The 25,919-nt window shown below is 41.7% G+C and overlaps 1 protein-coding gene across 5 annotated transcripts in view; it reads right to left on the bottom strand.

Annotated features, from left to right (window-relative positions):
* The window catches only part of FER (FER tyrosine kinase), a 189,000-nt gene that overhangs the window by 108,720 nt on the left and 54,361 nt on the right, over positions 1-25,919 (bottom strand). For all 5 annotated transcript variants that reach the window (XM_033086516.1, XM_033086518.1, XM_033086517.2 and 2 more), the window contains 2 exons: positions 23,788-23,910; positions 20,294-20,483 (listed from right to left, as the gene is read on the bottom strand). In XM_033086516.1, coding sequence (XP_032942407.1) covers positions 20,294-20,483; positions 23,788-23,910 — 313 coding nt within the window. The remainder of the gene's footprint in view (positions 1-20,293; positions 20,484-23,787; positions 23,911-25,919) is intronic.

The following is a 25,919-nucleotide window of genomic DNA, read 5'->3' on the forward strand; positions in this document are numbered from 1 at the left end:
CTGCAAGTATGTGATTTATTTCCACCATGCACATTGGTTAAAAGATGCTCGAGTAAAATTCAGAGACTGCAGAACTAAGGTAAAAGGACAGTGAGAAGGAGAGTTGGTTTCTTCCTAGAGATTCTGAAAAAAACCCCAAAAATTTGCCTGACCTCAATCAAGTAAAGATTCCATTGAAAACATGACTTTCTAATGAGGACTGCATCTCTTTAGAGTTCAGTATTTCATATCCAAAGAAGACGTGGGAAGACAACTGAATGAACTGAGTGATGTATCAACTAAAGGGAAAAGTAAAGCTCTTGGAACAAGTACTTTGTGCATCAGACAATGAAGCAGCTGATGCTGCTACCAAGTGTGCCAGCTGGGGGTTAGTCAGCCCAAAATATATCTAAATGCAGTATTTATAAACATAGTATGAATTGACTATGGCATTTGTTCACAACACCAGTCAATTACTTTAGTAAGAATGCACTACTCACTAACAGGAGGAATGACAGTCTTTCCAGATCTAATTACAGTAATTTCATGACTATAAGGCGCACCCTTCTGACTAAAATTTTGCCCCGAACCTGGAAGTGCGCCTTATAGTCTGGTGCACCTTATATGATACACAAAGTTGCGACATTTGCCACCCTGGAAGTGTGAGTCGCAATGGGGGGGTGGCATCATGGGAGCGCCGAGCCGCAAAGGGGGGTCGGAGCAGGCGGCCACGGCTGGCAGGAGCTGTGTGGGGAGGGAGGGAGCTGCCGCCGGCCCCGGCCCGGGTGCCACCGGCTGCGGGGAAAGCGAAGCGCTGCCGGCCATGGCGGGAGCGAAGAGCTGCCAGGCGCCACCCGCTTTGTGCCACCACTGCTCTGTGTACCGCCCGCTCTGCACCACGGCCGCTCAGGCAGTGCCCGCTCTGTAGCACGGCAAGCACCGCCTGCTCCGTAGTGCGGCCGTTCCGAGCGGTGCCCGCTCCATATCGCAGCGTGCGGTCCGCTCCCTAGCGCGGCCCCTCTGAGTGGCGCCGGCTCCGTACCACGGTGCATGCCGCTCGCTCCGTAGCGCGGCAAACGCCACCCGCTCCATGCCGCTGCCGCTCTGAGCGGTACCTGCTCCGAGCCAAGCCTTGCCAGCCGGCGCTGCAGGCAGGCGGGAGTACTGGGGACCGCACACGGGGAGGGTGCCTGGGACTGCATTTAAAGGCTACACCAATCTGTAAAAAATGTTTCCAATTTGAGCACATGCCAGTAAACTCCACGATCACAGGTTTCCGTTACTAATTCGTTACTTTGTTGAGCGCGGCATGGATCTTCCCGGCAAAAAAAAAAGCGCGCCCTATAGTCCGGTGCGCCTTATATGATCTACAAAGTTGTGAATTTTGTTGACTCCCGGGGGGTGCGCCTTATGGTTGTGAAATTACTGTAAATATATTCAAACTCTGTTGGATCTGGTTGGTTTTCAGCCTCATTTACACTCAGTAATGCCTGCTAAAGATTAGTGCCTTACAAAGCTAGTGGTTTTAGGCATTTAAGTCAAGAAAGTCTGGTTCCTTGAATGGGTTAAATGTATTGCAGCAGCTGTATCCTGAACAGCTGTTGGAGAAGCAATGGACAAAAGCTGACATGTAAAGAACAGAGAGTAAGAACAGCATCACTATATTGCATGACCTTGAAATCCATAAATCCTCCTACAGTTCACAAGACACCAAGAATTAAACATCTCATAGTTGAGGGATCCCAGACTGCAAGCAGGGACCTGCAGCCCAACTTCAGCAGAGGTAGATGCCAACCGACAAAAAACACTGTTCTCTGGGGGGATCAGTTGTGGAAACCCACAAATTTTCACCTAACTTCAAAGGAAATTCTTACAGTTGGGAGAAAAATCCTGTCATTGTACCAGAGGGGCATTGCCTTTGTGTTTGTCATCACACTGTTCTGACTGGTACAAGGTAATATTTCTTCAATTCTGCCCTCTACACACTGGCATCTACTAATCAAAATTCCTCTTTTAATTCATTAACTGGCTCAAGGTGACTCACTGACTGCCTCTAATGAAACCACCTGGCAAATGTTTTATCAAGCGCCAAGAAAGAGCATTACATGTTATTTGATCAGGCAGGATGTGAAGCCCTCTTCTTCTCCACTAAACGGTGTTACTAAATATGGTCTGGTGATTGTAACCTGTTTGGAAAATCATACTGTGAGAGGATGCATTTGTTTTACCACAATAAAACAAAGTTTCACGGAGACGACCCTAAAGAGCTTCAGTCAGATGGGACATGATGGCAAGTTCTTAGCCAAATCCACATTTGTGTTAGATGGGTTAAGCAATAAAACGGAACATTTCAGAATTGGAAAGAGCTTGCAGTATGCCTAGATTCAAATCTGATCAATTATTTCTGTCTGACAGTTGTTTGGCAGGGTAGTCAAGAATATGATGTTTGTTTTTGGTTTTGACAGATATTTGTTTATGCACAAATCAGCCTGCATGTTAATAGATAAAATGATAGACCAACTTTGTGACAGCTTGAGGACAACTTGAGCACCATAACTGAGGTAGACTTAATGAGTAATCTTTGCAGGGTGCCAAAACAACAAATATCTGTCAATTTAAACAACAAAACAACAAAAATGCAAACCCTCAAAACTGGCAGTGTTCAAATTCTACTCCGAGTAAAGTCTGTGGTCCACTGAACTCATGCACAGATCACAGCTACAAATCATAGACAAACAATTTTGAAAATATAGACATCACAGACAACAGCATCAGTGTGTAAGTCTTAGTGACGGAACCAAGTAAAAGATTTCAATCCTATTCAAGCTAAGACTCATAAATTTATCTAGTATGATGAGACAAAATAAATAAGGCAGCGTTTCTACAGAAATGCTCATTAGTTAATCATTAGTTACTAGTTCAGTCAATAGATTCTCTTTTTTACTTCAGTCATTACTTATTTAAAAGGGTCTGAACAACCATGCAGTGTTCCCTTAAAGTTCGTAAGTTGTACTTATTTGGCATGCTCAAGCTGCTCGTTGAATCAAAGATCAGTCTCCTCTGTACAGAAGAAACTGCTTTGGCACCCACACCCCTCTTCCCCGAAAAAAAAAATAATTTCAAGTTTATGGATATAGTTATACATGACTCAATGCACCAACTTCTTAAAAGAAATGTTGAAGAAAATAACTGATCAAATACTTCAGTCGTGTTGGTTGAAAATCCTATTTTTCCTCACTATTTTTATTACATATTATAAAGATACATATTTCATTATCCCACAGTTCCTGAGACACTTAATGCCAAGATCAAATTTTACATACAACTATCCACAAAACTAGTGTTTAATTTACATTTTATATATAAAAATCCCTATGGAGTGAACAGATCAAATAGACAAAAGCAGCAGCACCTGAAGCAGACCGAAACCTTCCAACACACAGCTTTGGATACTACTACAAAACAGTCTGAGAAGAAAACAACTTCATTTTTGTCAAAAATCCACTTCATTGGCCTGTACAAAAATTACTCTAAAACAAACAATTCCTTCATTAATGGTACTGGAACTTGAATGATCCCGAAGTGAGCACAACCCCACTGTAACAGGATGCTATTAGGCAGGAAATGTTGACAATTCCCACTTTCAGGTTTGTCTTCCCCCTACCTCCTACAGAGAAAACATCTCCCCTTTATGCTATAACAGCAAACAAATTAACATAAAAAATTGAATTTATATCAGCTGCACTGAACTTCGATTTTCCTTGAGGATGTGGATTTTTTTTCAGACTGACAAAATAGAAATGTACCTAAAAGGTTTCTGTTTTTTTTAACCCAGAAGTTACTTCGTCAACTTTTCTGATTTTATAAACCTGAAGTTACTTTGTTGGGTTTTTTCTGTTTCATTGCTTCTAGCTCAGAAGTTACTTCTAAATTTTTTATTTTTAGAATTCTCCAAATACATCTCCCTCACCTAAAAGTCATATAAAAATCTGCATCCTCTTTCAGTATAATTGCCAGTTCAGTCACATCAGTTTCTTCTGTACTGCAACATTCACTGCATTACACTGAATTCAGAATAAACAATCACCATGTTCAACTGCTCTAGACAGCAGCTAGCACAGAAGACAAAAATTTCAGGTTAACATGATATACAAACTGTCAAACATTTAATTTTGGCACTCTCAACCCCTAACCAATATATTTGTGCTTCCATTTTTCTCTTTCTCTTATCAACAGTTCTTTGTCTTCATTATTACAGCAGTTGCTCAGTAAATGCTACAGGTTTCCAGAGTGAGACAATTTCACTAGATGATTTTCACTAGTTAGATATTGTGCAAGTCCTCATTGTTACAGAGTTCTAGCAAAACTAGGTGAATTTAATCTACAGGCAAATGACAGAAGTTTGTATTACATATAAAGTCAAATATTAAGTGATTTTATTTCTTATCATTCAGAGCCAAGATCTAGAAATAAAAGAATTCATTCTAAGACATACAAGAAAAAAAATCTGCAGATATATTATAGCTCAGGCTATAACACTTCTACACTGTATTTTTCTTTTCATACTATTTATGCTTTAATTTAGCACTCAATTTACCACAGTGGCAACATGTGTTGATAAAGTCAGAGTCACAGTCTCACAGAAAAACTATCTCATGAAATTACACTGACAACTGCTTTGTCTCCAGTCCTTTCTTCAGGATGAGTCAGTCCTACACGAGTACACTGTTGGTCGCTCCAATCCTATGTTTGGTCCTGTGTCCTGGACAGACTTTGAACCCTCGCGATAGTCTCGCACTCAGCACTGTCTCTGATCTCTTTTCATTTTGCTCCTGATAGGACTCCCAAACACATTCTGAACCTGACTAAATGCTCTGCTCTGGAGCTCTGGAGCTGCCGGTGTCTGGCTCTGCTACCCTGTCCTGTATTTGTTTATTTTTTCTTTTTTCTCCCCTTACTTTTACTAATCTATACTTAGCTTCTAGACACCACCAACTCTTGCTATTTTCAGAAACTTGAAAAAAAAAATCAGATTTAAAAAAATAATTTTGCTTGCAGAAAGATTTTGCATTACAGTAATTTCACAAATACAAGCCGCAGCAATTTGACAAAAATTTTGGTGGAAACCCAGAAGTGCGGCTAATAGTCGGGGGCGGCTAATATGTGAATAATTTTCTGACATTTACAACCCCAGACGTGCCAGCCAGGGCGCCGAGCCAAGCACCTGCCAGTAAAAGCCGGCATTTCGCAATTGTTACAGTGTTACTGTGTTGCCCTGGCTCCCTGTAGGCAGCACGGGGGGTGGGGAGAGAGGCGGGAGAGCTCTCTTCTTTCCTCCTCTGCCGCAGCCCAGGGGAGGACGGGTGGGGGGGGGGGGCACCGCCATTGTCGCGGCCCGGGGAGGACGGGGGGGGGGGAAGTGCGCCGCCATTGCCGTGGCCCGGGGAGCCGACGGGGGCCCTGCACCGCCATTGCCGCGGCCCGGGGAGGACGGGGGGGGCCGCGCCGTCATTGCCGCGGCCCAGGGAGCCGACGGGGGGGGGCACCGCCATTGCCGCGGCTCTGGGAGCCGACGGGAGCCCTGCGCAGCCATTGCCGCGGCCCGGGGAGGGGGGGGGAAGTGCGTGCCACCATTGCCGCGGCTCGGGGAGCCGACGGGAGCCCCGCACAGCCATTGCTGTGGCCCGGGGAGGCAGGTGGAAGCGCGCCATCGCCATTGCCGCGGCTCGGGGAGCCGACGGGAGCCCCGCGCAGCCATTGCCGCGGCTCGGGGAGGAGGCAGGGTGCTTTGTCCGCGCCCGTCGCCGGCGCCACGGGCGCGGGAAAGCTCCGTCCCCGCCCGCTGCCGCTGCCGTAGGAGTGGGGGAAGCTCTGTCCCTGCCTGCCAACGCGGGGCAGCGCCGACCCGGGGTGACCGAGCCCAGTGGCAGCGGCGGGTGGCCCCGAGCGGCAGCGCCGGGCTGGGCCACCTGGCCCCATCAGCGGCCTCTAGCGGGCCAAGCCTGCACAGCCTTAGCTCAGCCAGTAAACCCCGCCCTCCCACGGTTCTGTTACTAATTGCACGCGGGTGCTTGCTGCGAACAACAGAGCGGCCTATATTCGGGTGCGGCTTATTTATGGACAAAAACCGAAATATTTGCCAACACGCAGAGATGCGGCTTATACTCAGTGTGGCTTGTATTCGTGAATTTACTGTAACTTCCAGAAAACAAACCTGCTTTTGGTCCACAAAATCCTATAGTGCTCTAAAAATAAAGACCTCAATTGTTTTCCAAGAATGACAAATCTCCATGCATCTTGGTTGTGATACTCTAAGTTTTCTTTCTTCTCTAGGATGAGGACATCAGTTTCATAAGTTCCTAGATATCTGCTATTATCTTCATGCAAATGTCACTGCCTTTCTTGTATTACTCTAATACAATAGCCAAATAAAAATAAAGTTTCTGATGACCTATTTCTGTACCTCCCTGAAAAGAAATTGAGATAAGTAATCCTGAAATTTTTTTACAAGGTTACAATAACCACCACTATCTCACACAGAACTTTAATTTTCCCTACCATTAAAGACTATTTTGAACTAAGATTCTCAATGTCTGTTGGAAAGGGGGTTTCACCTTTTTGAGTATTAATATCCAGAGATATTTATGGCCTAGGTTACCTAAGATAACTACATGGCACTGGCAGACTTGAGTCACCACTTCATGTCACAGGCAGGATACCTTAAGCAATCTAAAAATAGGCATTAGTGCTGATGTTCAGGCACCTGGATCTCAAATTGACAAGAAATGTTCAGCATCTATCCCACTGCTAGAAAAAAACAAAAAGGAGTATTTGAAACATGCTCTATCATTTACCCCACTGTGAAAAACTCAGTAATGGTAAAAAAAAAAAGACAAACAAACAAACAAAAATCCAAACTAAATTAAAAAAAAGTTTAAAAAATAGGCCTGTAACTTAAAGACAGTGGTCTGTAAATTGGATTGGTATTCCGGTTTCTCAAGTCTCTAGCAGGAGAGAACTTACCCACACAGCAGAAAAATCAGAAGATAAGCATAAAATCAAACACTTCAATCTGGCAAAAAACTACCAGTGACACTACATTAAAAACATAAATTCTAATTCCAATAATTATTTTATAGCAGATTTTAGGAGTTCAGAAGCATGATAATTGCCTCTAATGAAAATGGTATTTTTAATCAGCAACGCGAATAGAGGAAAGCGGAGAAGTGATTTGAAGTACCCAAATTTCATCACATTAGCTCCTGAGCTTTGCCTAGAGGTTATGAGAAGTTAGCAATCACACTGATTCAGTCCCATCGCTATGGAAAAGATGCAAGATGGCAATGACAATGATTCTGGCAAAGAATTATTATTTCTCGCCCAGCACACATAGAAACAGATGCTGGATACCAGTATGGGATTTCTCTTCAAAAGGAAACTTCTGTGTCAAGCTTTCCTAAACCACAGAGAAGATTCTGATTGAAATAACAAATCCCCAGTGGATATGCAGTTCTGTAACATTACTATGGTGAAGCCTGCTTCCTCAAGGAAGAAATGAAAGCTCTTGAAATATTTATGACAGCTCAAGAGAGATTTACGTACTTATCTCAAGTGCTCAGAACTCTCCTTCTTACGGAGAGGGTAAACTAATTCTGCACTTCAAATATTCTAAGAGTTCTGTTTCTGTGAATGATCCACTTCTCTCAATTCCTCAAGAATTTTGCTTATAGTTCTAATTTTGCTTTTCCCCAAGGTTATTTTTCAACATTTTTTGATATGCTAACTTTAAGAAATAGTCAAATTCTGAGCCTTAGTGTGTGAACTTAGCACAATCTTTTACATCAGAAGTTCCTAGGCATGTTCAGTGGCAAGAATCTTGTAAGCTCCACTGACCCTGTCATCCTGTAAATTCTGGACATGTCAGTGGGACAAAGTACGACTGGTTTTATCTGTATACTACTTTAGTATCTCCTTAGTATTGTTCTTCCTCTGATATATGTCCATCAGGTAGCTGGGATTTACAAAAGGAAGAAACAGAAACTAGAACATATTCACTGTGAGAGAAAGATGAATAGAATTCATTCTCTCCACACTTCCTAAAAGCATCTGACATTTCGGGCACTTTTGATCCATGTCAAATTTTGGCTGTCAGCCAGAAACACAGGCCCAAGTCAGCAAGCTTGGACAGTGGCTGTAAGCAAAACTGAACTTCAGCTGTCCAGGCAACTACCAAACAAAACCGTTCATTTAGAGGTCTTTTACGAATAAATACACAAAATTTCTACAGCATGATTGCACTGGCAGCGTTTCCTCGGCAGAGACTAAAATAAAAGAAAGGATAAGGATATCAATGCTGCACGGACTAACTCTGGCCCTGGGTCAATTGACAAGAAAGTTAAAATCTTGCAATAATGTGAAGGAAGTGTACAAGACTGACAAATATATAAACCAAATTACTGTGAAGGGCTCCCCTACCATGCTCTAATACAACTTAGTATTATATAGATGTCAAGAGCCTCTAATCAGTAGAGAATTACTTACAAGGACAGATAAGGGAGATGGTTGGTGATGCATTACAGAGGACAAGAGTGAGTGCATTCTTCTGAATCAGTAAGAAAAATGAAAAATTTATCTCTACTGTTACACTTTCTGCTATTGTGGCAATGACCTGTCACAGAAGGCAATTACTTCCTTGCATCTATTTCAAAATAAAGAACCTGCATAATCTGAGATAGCAGGGGAAAAGCAACCCCCAAGAGTGTGGTAGTTCTCTCAGCAGATTATGCTTCATGACCTTGTGATCCAACAACTAAAATTTAAGCAATGAAGCATCTTTAATCAAATAGCAAACTCCTGCAAAGTCTCTTTCTACATATCTATGTAACTGACAGTATAAATTAAAGACATACAAATTGATTAAATTTGTCAATTACTATTTTAGTTGAGAGTTCTGAACACATTCACTTCAAAACTAAACCTGCAGAAGAAGACTCTGGCTATTGGTTTGTTGATCGTACTAATTAGAGCACCAAGTATTGGATTCTAGGAAGGAAGGACGGAAAGATAAAATATTCACAAATAGGCAGAACAATTTACAAACAAATTAAGCAGCACTTTAGCTGTTTCATATATATAGTACTTTTTTTCCTTCCGAAATGACTGAGAACTAATTTTTTAATTACCACAAACTTCACTAAAAGCTGGCTTATCTTACTTTTAAAGCAATCACTAAGGATAATATCTCTGATGCCTTTTAAAAAGGAAAAACAACAAAAGCATTTAGATATGAGGTCAACTTTTTTTTTTTTCAAGAGATAAAACCATTTTCTGCTGTGCACAGTTTTAAGTCTGGAACTCTACTGGCACAAGGTATTACAACATCCCAATGGTTGTACCATGGTGCTTCAGCTTGCCTCTGCCCTATATATTTCTCACAAGATCATGCTTATTCAGCCATAACTACTCTTCTCGCACTGAGCTCCACCTGCTAACAAGTCTCTCAAGTGTTGCAGAGTTTGCACACCAAGTCTCAGTTTTGTCAATCAGCTCCAGGAAAATGCTGCAGTATGCAAAATAAATCTACATTAAACACCTCTACAGTGAGAACAGCATGTAATTTCAAACACAAGCAGCTCAAGTAGCTTCCAGTTACTGGTTAATTTTCATAACGTGACATAACACTTCAGATACTACTACATTTTTGTCAAAATATATCCGTTTACTGGGAAAAACTTTTTTTAGGTTATTATTTAGCTAACAACTGTTTTTCAGTATCTCCATATTTTAAGTACAGAAGAAAATGTGAACTATTAATCTCCCATTAACACAATGAATAGCATAAATGCATAACTCTAAGGCGCTCAAAACCAAGATTTTATACTTGTAGTGCCATCAGCATTATAATTATCTCTGTCTTGTATGGATAAGTTGGGAGAAAAGTGTAACTGCTAGTAATAATAAATTGTTTCATTTTTCCATATACAATAACAAAACTGTTAAATGCAATGTTCAGAAATAACAAAAAATACATTTTTGTTTCCCTCCATGCTATGATATCCAGGACGAAAAAAAGAGAATACTTTGGCAATTTCCATTATTTCCTAAAATGAGCAAATATCTACCAATACACGGCAAAAATTTCCAAAAATATATTGACTAAGACGAATCATATTGAAGACACTAACAGAATACAAAACTTCTTACAATAAAGAGACACAAAAAAGAACAAGGAAACTTAGTTAAAACATTCACATAACATTACACTCTCTATAAAAACATATCTAACAGCATTTCAGAATTTCAGTCCTTGTTAGTATTCTATCATACAGCTCCTAATGTAAGAGAAGGGAAACAAAACAATTTGCAATCTATTCTACCATGAAATTGGCTCTATTTATAGATATAAATACTTAGGAGATATGAAACAAAATTGCTTTGCATACTCTCTTCCAAATTTTAAATTACAAAGCAAAAAAATTACTTGTGATTTGAGGACACAAAAATTTACTTCATATGGATGCCAGAAACACAAGCCAACTAGGAATTTCTAATTCTTGGGGAAAAAAATTGAAAAACAAGTGTTTACAATTAATTTCTAAAGAGGAATAAATAACCACATTCAAGTGTATCAGAGTAATATTTAGATGAACTGCTCTCAGAAAAAGTGAAGAAACCTTAATAAATTTATAGCTGAAGAAACAGTCATCCTCTTGAACGGTACCAGGATGAGCAATCAGCAGCAAGAACATTTCATTTTTCATCTTTTATGGCCCTATGTTTTTGAGGAGTTTTACTGAAAAAAAATAAATCCCATTTTAAAAATCACCAGGATGTTTATTTAAAGAAATAACCCATCAGAATATTATTTTTTCATCTTGAGATATAGTCAAGACTGCTAGGTCAGGGCAATGCCAGACATGAGTACAGACTGGGAGAAGGAAGAACCATCAAGAGCAGCCCTGCAGAGAAGGACTTCGGGGTGCTGGTAAACAAATGCTGAACATAGGCTGACATGGGGCACTTGCAGCCCAAAGCATCAACCTGGGCTACAACATCCTGGGCCATACCCAAAGCACCATCAGCAGTAGAATGACGGAGGTGACTTGTTCCCTGTACTCTGCCCCTGTGAGATTCCACCTTGAAAACTGCATCCAGGCCTGGAATCTTCAACACAAGAAAGAGATGGAACAAACCCAGAGCAAAACCACTAAACTCATCACAGGGCCAGAACAGCTCTGCTATGACACAGGCTGCAACAGAGTTGCTCAGCCTGGAGAAGGAAAGAAGATCTCCAGGAATATCTCACTGAAGCTCTTAAAGGAAGCTCATAAGAAAGATGGAAGCTGACTCTTCACACTGGCAGACAGTGATAAGATAATGACAAACAATCCAAGTCTAAAAGGGCAGAGGCTCCAGCACGTAAGCAGAGTGTTGCTTAGCCAGGAACACAGCTCTGGCACAAGATATGAGAGAGCAGACAGCCCCAGTACTGACAATGACCACCCAACACCACCTACATTCTCTCTGCTCCAGTGCAAGGTGACAGCAGTGGTCCTTTCATGTGCAGAGACAAGATGCCTCACTGCTTCTGACTCACTGAAATGACCAGCTCAGGAAGAGGCTGTGTGAGAAAAACGCCCCAGGAGTCTGCAGTACCTCTCAACATTTCTACTGTGTGAAATGCTGCGCAGATAGCCCCAGGTGTAAGGGCTTATCCAACATCACAGGCATAAAATCATTTAACTCTCATCTCAAACCCCTTCTCAGAAAACAAGGCCAAATCAACACCATCAGGCACAATTAGCTCTCATCTTTTTTCAAGTCCAAAAGCTGGTATAACTCTTTACTGAGGTGCAGGAGCTCCTGCAGGTCCTAACTGAAAAATCAGCATGAGCAGCAGGATGAACAGGATCCAGTGCAGGCTGCAGTAGATCATGGCTATTTCCTTCTGGGGCAACATATGCTGATCCCAAGGCAGCCTCAGTATCAATACCCTGCATGTAAATGCTGTATCCTGTACATGCTGAACTTGACTTAACTGTGGAAATAAAGTTGCCTGCTGTCCTGGGGTGACATTATGGTGGCTTATATCCCCAGTTGTGTGTTCTATTTAAGCGAAAGTTTGTTTTGTCTGCTTATCAGTTGGCTCCCCTCCCCCATCATCTGTGCTTGGGAGGCTAGCTCTGTTGGCACAGGTTGGCTCTGGTTGCTTGCTGCTTTGGCTGCTTTTGCTTGCTTTTGCTAGCTTTAGTTTTGCTTTTACTTATTAGTTAGGCAGTCTAATCTCTTTCCGTGGACTGTTCTTTGTTCTTTCCCCCCCTTTCCTTTCTGTATACTTTTCTGAACCTGTTTGGACTGGACCTGGATCACCGAGGAACACCAGGACCCTGCAATTGAGATCTGCAGCAGCCACTCTCAGCACCGAAGACTGACACTATCCACAGGAGAGATTTCCCTGAGTTTGTCACCCTTTCACACCGGTGAAAGAGTTTTTTTGACATCCGGGGTTGTTAATTTTCTTCTCTTGTGTTGGGGAGTGTTTTGTTTAATTAATAAACAGGTTTTTTTCACTTTTCCTCTGAGGAAATTCTTCCTGAACCCAGTGGTGGGGGAGGAGTCTTGGGGGGTTTGGTTTTTTTCCTCCTGGGGGCTCCTCCAGGAGGTTTTTCCCTAAATTTGCCCTAAACTAGCACAGAAATTTGGCACCCAACGTGGGGCAAGAGAAAGTGGAAAAAACTTTGTTCTAATAATGTTGTTTGAATTTATAATGTCTCTAGGGGTGGAGGCCTGCATGTATTTTTGCTCTTTAGGGTTTTTTGAGGTCTTAATACCTCTGTGGTCCCTGGGTTTATTTTCTCATCCAGAAATAGCTCCAGTGTTTTCCCTAATACGCAGTTTCTGTAGTAGAGGGGCAATGACTAGAATATCCATCGGGCTGGGCTTAGTTGTAATGGCTTGTAGGAGGTTTATAAAGACGTTGGAGTCTGTTCCAGGAATGTATGGTTCATGGTTATGGTTATGTGCCCAGTTTGTTAGAGGAGAAGCAGGGGATGAGGCTTTTCAGTCTTTGTTTTCCTTCATCTCCCCTGAATTTTTTACATCCCTATTAGAGTATGTTCAGTTTCCCCTGACTGCTAAAGAGGCCATCTTTCTGCTGTTGAATCTAGTAACCTTTCTTTATACAGTCTGCAGCTTCTATAAGACAAGAGCTGAGATTTCTAGAGGGGCTGATGAGACTCCTGATTTAGGACTAGAGTCAAGTGTGAGGAATCCTGAGTGGTGTGGGAAATGGGAGCATATAGGCCAAATCTTAAAGGAATTTTCTGACCCTATAGTCTGGGATTTTCCACCTGAACAAATTCAGAACCCAGATGAGGTGGCAAAATACCTGAAAGAGAAGTGCCATGGTAACTCCAAGGAGGAAAAGATCATTGCAGTGAGCTGGTCCCTGGCATATGCTTATCGCACCCTGTTAGATACTGTAGGGCAAAGGGGACAGGGAGATAAATCAGCCACAATCCCAGTCACTCAGGCTGCAGCCAACACCCCAGGTTTGAGGTCAGCAGCTAAACCAGACAGTAAGCCTCAAACAATGGCTGTTGCTACTAGCACGAGAAGTTGGAAGTCCACAGACAAGACCAATCGACCAGTGGATGATGATGATGAGGAGGATGCAGGAGAAGGACCCTCAGTGCCTCCTGACAACATAAAACCAGGAGTCAAAGCAACTGGTACAAGATCAGAGGCCAATATTGAGTCCTTTTCCCTAAAGGACCTCCGTGGTCTAAGAAAGGATTACACTTGATGACCTGATGAGTCTATAATTAGTTGGTTGGTCCATCTTTGGGATGCTGCAGGCGTGGCTACAATTCTGGACAGCACTGAAGCGAGGCATTTGGGATCCCTGTCACATGATCCTGTCATCGACCAAGGAATGATGAGGGGGACTAACCCTCACAGCCTCTGGGCATGGGTCCTGGACAGTGTAGCACAAAGATACCTGTGTGCAGACAATCTTTATATGCATCAGACACAGTGGAAGACTATAGAACAAGGGATCCAACGCCTGAGAGAAATGGCAGTGGCAGAGATTATCTTCTCAGATGACATAACAACTAGGAATCCAGACTTGGTACCATGTACATCTGTGATGTGGTGAAAACTTGTGCGACTTGGGCCACATGAATATGCTTCTGCTTTGGCAATAATGAAGCAGGATGAGAGGGATGAGACCATGCTCGATATGGCGAAGAAGCTCCGAGCATATGCAGATGCTGTACATGGTCCAACACATGCCAGAATCGCAGCTGTGGAAACACGTCTGCAGAAATTAGAAGACAAGATAGAGGAGAACCATAAGAGACTCAGGGATGAGATTAAGGAGGACCTTCTCCAAATCTCGGCTGCAACAATTACAGGTCCTGGTATCCAATGCAGACGTTCCCCTGATGGGGAGAGAAGGTACACCCCACGGGCTGAGCTGTGGTTCTTCCTGCGTGATTGTGGAGAAAACATGAGGAGATGGGATGGAAAATCTACTGCTGCTCTGGCACAACGGGTGCATGAATTGAAGGAAGGCAAGACTCAAAAAGGAAGTTCCACCAAAAGGAGAGCAGCTCCAGCTGCCCGTAGCCAAATTGCCAAGCATACTGATAATGATGATATGTCCAATCCCCTTGAAGGAACCTCCAAAACATGTGCCCAAGGGAAGAAGGATAAACAGGCTTAGAGGGGCCCTGCCTCTAGCCAGGGTGAGGCAAGTGAAAATCGTGTTTTCTGGACTGTGTGGATTCGTTGGCCCGGCACATTGGAACCACAAAAGTATAAAGCTTTGGTTGATACTGGTGCACAATGTACATTAGTCCCATCAAGATATGTGGGGGTAGAATCTGTCTCTATTGCTGGCGTGACAGGAGGATCACAGGACTTTACCTTGGTGGAAGCTGAAGTGAGTCTGACTGGAAAGGAATGGAAAAAACACCCTATTGAGACTGGCCCAGAGGCCCCATGCATTTTAGGCATAGATTATCTCCGAAGGGGGTATTTTAAAGACCCAAAAGGATTCAGGTGGGCATTTGGGATAGCAGCTGTGGTGACAGAGGGCATCCAGCAACTGAACACCTTACCTGGACTGTCCGAGAATCCAACTACAGTAGGACTTCTGAAGGGAGAAGAGCAAAAGGTACCAATTGCCACTTCAACAGTGCATCGCCGATAATATAGAACAACTCGAGATGCTGTAGTTCCCATCCATAAGATGATCCGAGAGCTAGAGAACCAAGAAGTGGTCAGCAAAACCCACTCACCCTTCAACAGCCCCATCTGGCCTGTGCGTAAAGCTGAAGGGGAATGGAGATTGACAGTAGATTATCGTGCGTTGAATGAAGTGACTCCACCACTTAGTGCTGCTGTGCCGGACATGTTGGAACTGCAGTACGAGCTGGAATCCAAGGCAGCAAAGTGGTATGCCACTATTGATATCGCCAATGCATTTTTCTCCATTCCTCTGGCAGCAGAATGCAGGCCTCAGTTTGCCTTTACATGGAGGGGTGTGCAGTACACCTGGAATGGTCTGCCCCAGGGGTGGAAGCACAGTTCTACCATCTGTCATGGACTGATCCAGGCTGCACTAGAAAAGGGTGAGGCTCCAGAAGATCTACAATATATTGATGACATCATTGTGTGGGGGAACACACAGCAGCAGAAGTATTTGAGAAAGGAGAGAAAATCATCCGAATCCTCCTGGAAGCCGGCTTTGCCGTCAAGAAGAGTAAAGTTAAGGGACCTGCTCGGTAGATCCAGTTCCTGAGAGTGAAGTGGCAAGATAGGCGGTGTCAGATTCCTACTGATGTCATTGACAAAATTACAGCTATGTCCCCACCAACCAACAAGAAGGAGACACAAGCTTTCCTAGGCGCCATAGGTTTTTGGAGGATGCACATTCCTGAGTACAGTCAGATTGTGCGCCCTCTTTACATGGTTACCTGCAAGAAGAATGATTTCCATTGGGGCCCTGAGCAGCAACAAGCTTTTGCCCAGATAAAGCAGGAAACTGCTCATGCCGTAGCCCTTGGCCCAGTCAGGACAGGACCAGATGTAAAGAATGTGCTCTACTCTGCAGCTGGGAGCCATAGTTTATCCTGGAGCCTGTGGCAGAAGGTGCCTGATGAGACGAGGCCGACCTCTGGGATTCTGGAGTCAGAGCTACAGGGGGTCGGAAGGTAACTATACCCCAACAGAGAAGGAGATCTTGGCCGCCTATGAAGGAGTCCAAGCTGCCTCAGAAGTGATCGGCACAGAAGCACAACTCCTCCTTGCACCCTGACTACCAGTGCTGGGGTGGATGTTCAGAGGAAAGGTTCCCTCCACCCACCATGCCACCAGTGCTACATGGAGCAAGTGGATTGCCCTTATCACACAGCGCACCCGGACTGGAAAACTGAATCGCCCTGGGATTTTGGAAGTAATTACAAATTGGCCCGAAGGTGAAAGTTTTGGTGTCACAGATGAGGAACAAGAACCAGTGACACGGGCTGAAGAAGCTCCGCCATACAACCAACTGCCAGCAGAGGAAACCCGTTACGCTTTATTCACCGACGGTTCCTGTCGCATCGTAGGGATGAATCGGAGGTGGAATGCAGCTGTATGGAGCCCCACACAACGGGTCGCAGAGGCCACTGAAGGAGAGGGTGGATCAAGCCATTTTGCTGAACTCAAAGCCATTCAGCTTGCCCTAGACATTGTAGAAAGAGAGAAGTGGCCAAAGCTTTATCTGTACACTGATTCCTGGATGGTAGCCAATGCTTTGTGGGGATGGCTGGAGAGATGGAAAGAGGCAAACTGGCAGCGTAGAGGAAAATCAATTTGGGCTGCTGAAGAATGGAAAGACATTGCTACCCAGTTAGAGAAACTACCTGTGAAGGTTCGCCATGTAGATGCCCATGTCCCCAGAAGTAGAGCTAATGAAGAGCAGCAAAACAATCAGAAGGTAGATCAGGCTGCAAAGATAGGGGTGTCAAATATAGACCTCGATTGGGAACACAAGGGAGAATTGTTCCTAGCACGATGGGCCCATGATGCCTCAGGCCATCAGGGTAGAGATGCCACCTGTAAGTGGGCACGAGACCAAGGGGTGGATCTAACTATGGACAGTATCTCTCAGGTTATCCATGACTGTGAGACGTGCACTGCCATCAAACAGGCCAAGCGGGTGAAGCCCATCTGATATGGGGGGCATTGGACCAAGTACAAGTACGGGGAGGCCTGGCAGATTGACTACATCACACTGCCTCAGACCCGCCAAGGCAAGCGCTACGTGCTGACCATGGTGGAAGCCACCATGGGATGGCTAGAAACCTACCCTGTGTCTCATGCTACAGCCCGTAACACCATCCTGAGCCTTGAGAAACAGGTCCTTTGGAGGCATGGTACCCCTGAGAGGATTGAGTCAGACAATGGGACTCATTTCAAGAACAGCCTTATCAACACCTGGGCCAGGGAACATGGCATTGAGTGGGTGTACCACATCCCTTACCATGCACCAGCTGCAGGTAAAGTAGAGAGGTACAATGGATTGTTAAAAACCACTTTGAAAGCATTGGGTGGGGGCTCTTTTAGAAACTGGGAGCAGCATTTAGCAAAGGCCACCTGGTTAGTTAACACATGAGGCTCCACCAACCGAGTAGGTCCTGCCCGGTCTGAGTCCCTTTATATAATAGATGGAGATAAAGTCCCAGTGGCCCATGTCAGAGGTTTGTTAGGGAAGACAGTATGGATAAATTTTGCCTCGAGAACAGACAAACCCATTCGTGGGATTGTCTTTGCTCAGGGACCAGGTTGTACATGGTGGGTAATGCAGAGGGATGGATGTGTACCTCAGGGAGATCTGATTGTGGGGTAAGAGTCATATACAAATATGATTGTTTGATGAAGTTTTTACATGGTGTTTAGTAGTGGACTCACAATATGGAGATAAGGGGTGGAATGTCCTGGGGTGACGTTATGGTGGCTTGTATTTTTTCCTCCTGGGGGCTCCTCCAGCAGGTTTTTCCCTAAATTTGCCCTAAACTAGCACACCTGCTTTCACAGTTAATTCTGTTTTCAGTCCTATTCAGTCTCAACTACAAGCCAAGGACATCCGCATTTGGCACCCACAAAATACGTGTCCAAAAGTAGCTGAGCCCTTCTGGCAAGCTTTGCCTTGAAGAAGCAAGGAAAGAGGTAATGTTGCAAAATTTTTTCTTCAAATGAAGAAAACATCACACATCATGACAGGTCTTCTCTGCAAGGCAGCTTGAATGATCAGCATTATTTTCATAAAAGATGAAGGCACTCTGAACTCTCAGATAACACAGGCCAGATGGAAATACATAAACCAGAGCAAGTTACTTAAAATACAAAATCCATGTTAAAAATTAATGTTAACATTATCCCTGATGTAGAAATGCATCCCTGAATTATCTTCTCAAGTTCGCATTATAGTAAATTTTACTTATCGGTTTTAAAAAATAAAACAACAAAACCCCACATTATTCTCTATTTCTATTATTCTCATATTTCTCTATTTCAGCTTATACAACGTGACTCAGCGTGGTAAATACTTCTGCCTCCTTTTGTACCATTTTGCTCGTCCTGTTTTACCTTCTCCCTGAGAAGCTGACCAGACTGCCTCTTATTATGGCCCCTTCTAATTGTTCTCATGGTTTTTCTCTGCAACCTTACATTGGGTTAAAGTGGCAAGATTTTGTAAAGGGGTGCATCCTGCTGTAGTGGAAGGTGTTGAAAGGGGTTTGAATTAGGGCATCTTGGAAGTCCCTTCCAACCCAAACCATCCTATGACTGTATGTTCCCCCTTCCCCTGCCCTCCTGCAGAAGCCACCATGTCCTGAGTACAGAACCAGTCACCCTGTGCCATCTGCCCCAGGGCACTGTAGGCCCACCAGTGGCTGCACTGGAGGTGACGAGCCCTCACTCCTTGCAGGTGAAACAGTGCTAGTAGTGATGGATGCGTCTCTGTCCTGTTGACCCTCTGTAGGCCTGCCCTCAGCACACAGGATTATTTTCTCCCACCCACTGAAACAGAGGATTAGACATCAGAAAGCGGACTTCAGTAATCTTGAGCTGAAGGGGAAGAGTACCACTCATATGACTAGACTCATAATCTCAGCTAACCCTAGCAGACACTAATCACTAGCACTACTACAGCATACGGTAATAAATAACTAATATGCCTGCCCCAAAATGATTCCAAACCTCCTCATCTTTTACAATCATTATCCTGATTCTTCTTTTCTCTTTCTTCATCTTTTTGTACTCCTTCCAGGTCACAACAAGCATACAAACTTCATAAAATAATGTACCAGTGTAAATGCCAACCACCTCATAGTGGTTTGTAAATATTGAACAGCAGTGGAAGCAAGAGAATGCTGACTATCAAGTATAATTGTAGAACGGGAGTCCAACGGTTTCACAAACAGAGGGAGAAAAAAGCTTTCCTCTCAGAAACAGCCATTTAATTATCATTTCACAGAACTACTGCCCCATGGCCAAAAAGAATGTCAGGCTAAACCTCAAAGATAAAAAGTCATAAGTATCTCCTATGTCAAAACTAGTCCACAAACGCCAACACTACTGTTTTTCCTTTCAGTAAACACGTACTGTTTGCTTTTTTATGTGGCCTAAAAACTCTGCACACAGTTGCATACAACTGAGAAAAGGAAGTCACACAAAATATTAGCACAGTAAGGTACTTACTTAAACTATATGAGGTCTCATCAGACAAAAAAAAAATTCCTTTTAATTATTACAAGCATGCAAACATTTAAAAATAAGTTGCAAAGAAACCAATGTTCGTTTCGGTGTATGAGAAAAGTAATCACAGTACATAAAATTAATCTCTCAGTTACATATTACACATACACATGCAGCAATTCCAAGAGCTTTTGCTGTTAATTTTCTATCTACAACTGTAAATGTATTTCCTCAACACAGCAAAAGAAATCACCAATAGTTACTCAGTAACATTTACTAAATCCATGTAAGGATTATGACTTTTCTTTATAAAACAGTGTAACAAAAATCTAAGCATCAAGCGTAAAGAAGACCAATCCAAGTCCCTAGACACAGATTGTTATGAGTTACTGCCACTTAAAAAGAAAAAAATGTCATGCAACTGAACTTCTTGTTCAAACAAGTCTCCAGAAATGCAAAGTGAAGTCCACTAACTTTAAATCACCTCAGTGAGTATCTTGATACTCTGATCCCAGGTCTGAAGTACAATGGCAGTGCTATTCAGTAAAACAGATTTAAAACTTACCATAGAAGTCACTGATCTGGCATCTTCTTCGTAATTCACTACAGGTGGTGGCTCTTTCCCATCATTCTCTTGAACCTTTTGTTCCAGTAGTTCTTTCTGGGCTGCAAATTTTGCCTCAGAACATCTTAATTGCTGTACTGTTTGCTTAAGTTCTTCAAGTGCTTGCTTTTGGCTCAACAAGAGCACAACACTGCAAGGAAAAATAACCATTTAAAAATGTACATGTTTCAAAATACTTTAAATGCTTCATAAAAGCTGGAGGGCAAAAAAAGCACGACAATTTCTCAACATAATCATTTATTCAAAGGTGAAGCACTTTTCAAGGCAACAAGATAATGCAAGCAAACACTCATTCTCTTCTCTCTATCACAAAAACACCCATTCTTTCTATCACAAAAATCATGTTTAATAAATATGGGTGAATTTATAAACACTGGGGTTCCCCCTCCCTTACAGGATAAGTAAATTTTACATCATGATTTCAAGTGATGAGAAATTCTTTCTAATCAGAGTAGTGAATTTTCAGTAATAATTTGCAGTAATAATTTGCAATATTAAACTCACCTCACATCCAGTATAAATTCATATAGCATCACATAACAGATATCTGTTTTTACTTCTGCACCAGTATTTCTGGACTGTGTTATAACTGTCTTAGGAAGCTAAATAAACTTCTTTATGGGGAGCTAAAAGCAACTTTTCATCTTCTGCTAATTTTTATAGTTCTTCTCTGAATACCGCTTGTACTCATGAATACTCGAGGCTGTCGTGATTAAATATTGAAGGACAGGCACCTAGAGCATCTGCAGGTACCCAGATGACTATTATCCCAAAAATCTGCCAAAACCAAAGACTGACAGACACTGCCTAAGAGACAGAATAACTCACAGCGTAATACAGACACCCTTAAAAGCACTCAACCAGTGCCCAATGACATGTGGTCTACAGGAGATGCAGAGCTCTCTGTCTAAAGAGCAGATGAAGGAGGTAAATGGACCAGAACTATGAATAATGAGGACAATATGAAGAAAAATCACAGTATGATGCTGCTCTGTAGGTTCAGGATAATCCCTTGAAGACAAGCCCTCCTGCAAGCCCTACCCTTGGAGAAAAAAGGAAAGGCAAAAGTTATTCATACAGGGATTGATCCTTCACAAACTGATGATCAGCCAAATGAGTATTCAAGTAGGTTTCAAAGTCACAGGGGAAATCACCTGCCATAAAATCCTCTTTGGCAGAAAAAGATACAAATTATATCCATAGAGATGAACATTATATCAAGTCACTAATTAGAAAAACTCTGCACCATCAGCAAAATGATCCTTCATTCAAAAAGCGTAAATGTGAGGTATGCAGACACAATTCTCAAATCTGAAACTGAGATTTGGCATAAGCTCGCACGTATTTTAAAGCATCAGAGAAGCAAATGAACAATTATCCTGAAGTTATCATGAAGACAATGTATTTTCATGTGGTCTCCCTAATGAGAGAAAAAGGACATCACCATGTAAAAATAATAGGTTTCAACCATCAGTAAGGCTTTGGTGAATACATACTGGCTGGAGTGACATCCTCAAATACAGAATGGTTTCAACAAATCAGGACACAGCAATAGCAAGACATATTCTGCTAGTGAAAAACCACTCACAAACTAGTCTCTTTCTGAACCATGGCAAAATGGATTACAATCTGATCAGTTTCCCAGTGCTTGCCTCTCCAGTCACGCACCAGGAACTAGAATCTATAAAATTATTTGCCTGTGGCCTGCACAAGTGCAAACTTTAAAATCCTTGTTGCTAGTAATAGCTATTAGCAACTTCACACAGAGAGATCTTATGTGAAAGATTCCTGAAGTCCAAGGCAACATATGAGAAAGTGGTAAAAAGGTGAACTAAATCAAAACCCAAATATTCAATATGGTATCATGTTGAAAGGACAGATGGCACTCTTGACATATACATATATAAATAAAATACAATTTAAAAGTTTTCTGTTTGAACATAATATCATCATTTGAAGATGGAAAGGGATATTAGTGCCGGAATAATGGTACCAAGACATTGCCATAAGGTATAACCTTATGCAGTCATGATTAAACCCAATGCAACAGTTGGACAAGATATTCTGGGGACAGTAAGAACACGCTGAAACATCCTGATCACCCTGCACTGCAGCTAAAAGGAGAAAAGGGAGTTTGTTGGAGGCGGGCATGATCAATGACAAATTAGAGCAAGGATGGTTTCAGGGAAGCCTTCACTGTACAACCAGATATCTAAGCCAGATTCCCTGCCTTTTAGTAAGACAAACAGGTATTGGTGCACTTTGAATTGAAATCATCTCCTCAACACCACAAACATCTCTAAAGGATCAGTCAGAGAGGCCTTCACACAGTAAGAAATTCAGCAATGGCCTAAACTATTTTCAGAGAGTGATAACAAGTAACAAATACTGAGGGGGAAAAAACCAAACAACATCCCGTCAAACTCAACTAGTTTAAATATAGTTTATCCTTTAAGTAGCACACAGGAAAGAAGACAAGTCAAGAACCAAAAACTGGAAAATGCACTGTGGGGACATGTGAACTTCATCGAATAAATTACACGAAATATCTAATCGAAACACTGATATCAGATACACAAATAAAGTTTTGGATGTGAATTAAATACTATACAATGTTTCATGTGACAAGGTTCAGTCAACAAAGAGCATCAAGACTTCTTCACTGAACGAAGGATTACCTGAAGGACTTGCACTCCAATTCACTACCGTTACTGTAAATGAGTATTTATGACCAAATTAGTAAGATTAGGATTGACTGCAACATGAATCAGAAAAATATCACTCCAGACAAAAGGCTTCTTTATCTGTTGTGTTGACATTAGTTTAGAAGTGTATGTGAATATTTTTCCTAACCAAAGGTAGAAGAAAAACCTAAAGATGTTGCCCAAGAATGATTCTTTATAATAATAATAATAATTTATGGTGCAGTAACACACTCACTAATCTCCCACCTTTGGTATTTACTACGCAGTACTAGAGGATATGAGATTTACATTCTTTACATTTACACTGTTGTAAAGGAAATGCAAGGAAGAATGAACTTAACCTGACAAGTTGCAAACATACTACTGCATAAGAAAGATTCTGAAAGCCTTTCACAGAACTACACCTACACAAGGAATTCCGTCAAACAGCAAGGCAACTGAACTCACTCATTTTCTTAGATCAAGCTGAATTGAATTAATGAAAGGTCCAGCTCTTGAGCCATGCCAAACTTATAGAGCTGCTCAATTCTTCAATAAGATGTGGTCTGCAGTGGGCAAGGGTTATTCTAGAGACAAGAAACTAACTTGCTGTTTTTCACAGTAATTGCTAAACACAAAAGCAGAAAAAGATTAGTGAAGGTTATTTCTCACATGCAATGTGTATTGCATTATAGACATTTTTTCCCCCTCAAATTATATTTTGTATTTTAAAATTTAATTTCAACTTACTCAGATTTCTTTTCACATGTCTTAGACGACTCTTCTATTTTTTTCTCTAGCTCCAAAACAAGTTCCTCTTTGCTCAAAAGGGTTTGTTGTGTCTGCATCAGTTCTTCTATTACTGTTTTTAACCTGTAAAAGAGATTTCAGAAACCCAAGCTGTGAATGTATAAACTGTATGTATCTGGAACACTGTAACCTTTTTCCTGAAGTTGTAAAGAAACAATATTTTTCAGATTATGATACTCTGTGCTGGGGGTGATAGCTTTTTTCTTTTTTCATGCGGCTAGACCTTTACATTATTAATCTGAATTAGAGATTCTATACGAGCATATATATACATATATATATATATATATATATATATATATATATATACAAGGTTACAGAATGATCTCCTGCCTACAGGTTCTCCTACCACAAAAATATTTTTTCCTGAATATGTGATGAGTACCATGAATTAATGCCTTTCTAACATATTGCTAATTTATGAAATGCTTTAAAAAAGACAAAACCCTTCCAACTCATAAAGCATGTTTTAAATAAATACACAGAATCAGTAGTTGGGTTGTATTTCTGTTATAATAAGGATTGTGTCTTTGCCTTCAAAATCATCCTTTTTAGGTTACAATCTCTGGCAATGGTTAATTCAAAGTAAAGAGAAACTGTACACAACCACTCAAAACTAAAAGAGAAGTACTATACTTTAAAACCATTACTGATACTTCATAATTATCCTGGTAAATATTCCAATAACAAAAAAAAAATTCCATGAATCTACAACATCTGCATTCAGAACAATGCAAGTAAATGGCTTACATAATGACGACTTCCAAAATGTGTATCAATCAAGAAATCCTTAAGTCAAAACAACCTCTTATAAATAAACAAGCATATACATCTTGTTTCCTTTTTGTCTTTATCTACTCATCTTTCTTACTTTATTTCCCCTGTATTTTCAAGCCAAATTTCAATAAAATTACTGAAGACTGGAACACAAGCAAAACATACGTAGTAATTACCACTGCAAAGATCTACAGCTCAAAACTATTCCAGACGAAGGAATGGCACACCCAACTCTCTAAATATCTAAGAGGCACATTCCACATGTGCATATATACCAAACTGAATGACTTGGTTCTAAACACTGAATCATTTCTCTCGTCCCAATATATTTTATACAATGTTGATTATATACGACCTGTACTCAGTCTTGCATTTTATTCTAGGAGACTAAAATTAATTTAAAAAGTTACAGAGTAAATGACCAAAATTTAATTTCCAAAAGACAAACTTTCTACATGTGTTTATTTTGAGATAAGACAAATATTTAAAACATTTCCCTCAAAGTAACATCCTCACAGCTCTGCTTTTCGTATACATTTTTATTAGTTTTAGGCTGTCAAAATCTCTATGCTGAACTTCTCAATGTTTTCTTATACTGGATCTCCAACTTATTACCAACTAACTTTTTTATTTTAATACCTTGCTAAAGAAAGTACACTAACTTCATGATTATAAGCCGCACCATTTTGACTAAAATTTTGGTCCAAACCCAAAGTGCGGCTTATTATCAAGTGTGACTTATATATGGACAAAGAACAAAAAGTTGCTGTTTTAGTTTGGAGGACAGGTGTCTGCTGAGAAAGGCAGGAACTTCTCTTTGAAATGAAGAATGTAAACCCCCTCCCTCCTGATTATTATAATTTTGAAATCAAGGGGCCTTCAGGCAAAGATATGGGAATTAGGAATAACAGTTCTTTTCTAGGGAAATTAAAATAGAAATACAGTACTACAAAGAAACAAACTCCAAGCCCTGACAAAGTCAGAGTACAACCTGACACCCTGTCAGGCAGGGCGTTGGTTGCAGTCCCATTAAATGGTGGTTGCAGTCCTCTTGCAGTGACAGATGTGATTCAGTTGAAGCAGTGGTTCTGTAGAAGGTGCAGTTTCCCTCTGGAGGTCCAGTGGCGATGTGGAGAAATCCAGTTTTCCTCTGGAGCCCAGTGGAGAAAGGGGCTCCCTTAGTGTCCCAAAACCTCTGTTTTTATTTTGGTAAGAAATGTTGGGCTCTTCTCCCTTGGCTGGAGCAACTTCCAATGGGATGAAGTAATTTTATCAGTCCCACAGTGGGACTCAAT

The sequence above is a fragment of the Catharus ustulatus genome (assembly GCF_009819885.2).
Source record: "Catharus ustulatus isolate bCatUst1 chromosome Z unlocalized genomic scaffold, bCatUst1.pri.v2 scaffold_29_arrow_ctg1, whole genome shotgun sequence".
Taxonomy (NCBI): Eukaryota; Metazoa; Chordata; class Aves; order Passeriformes; family Turdidae; genus Catharus; species Catharus ustulatus.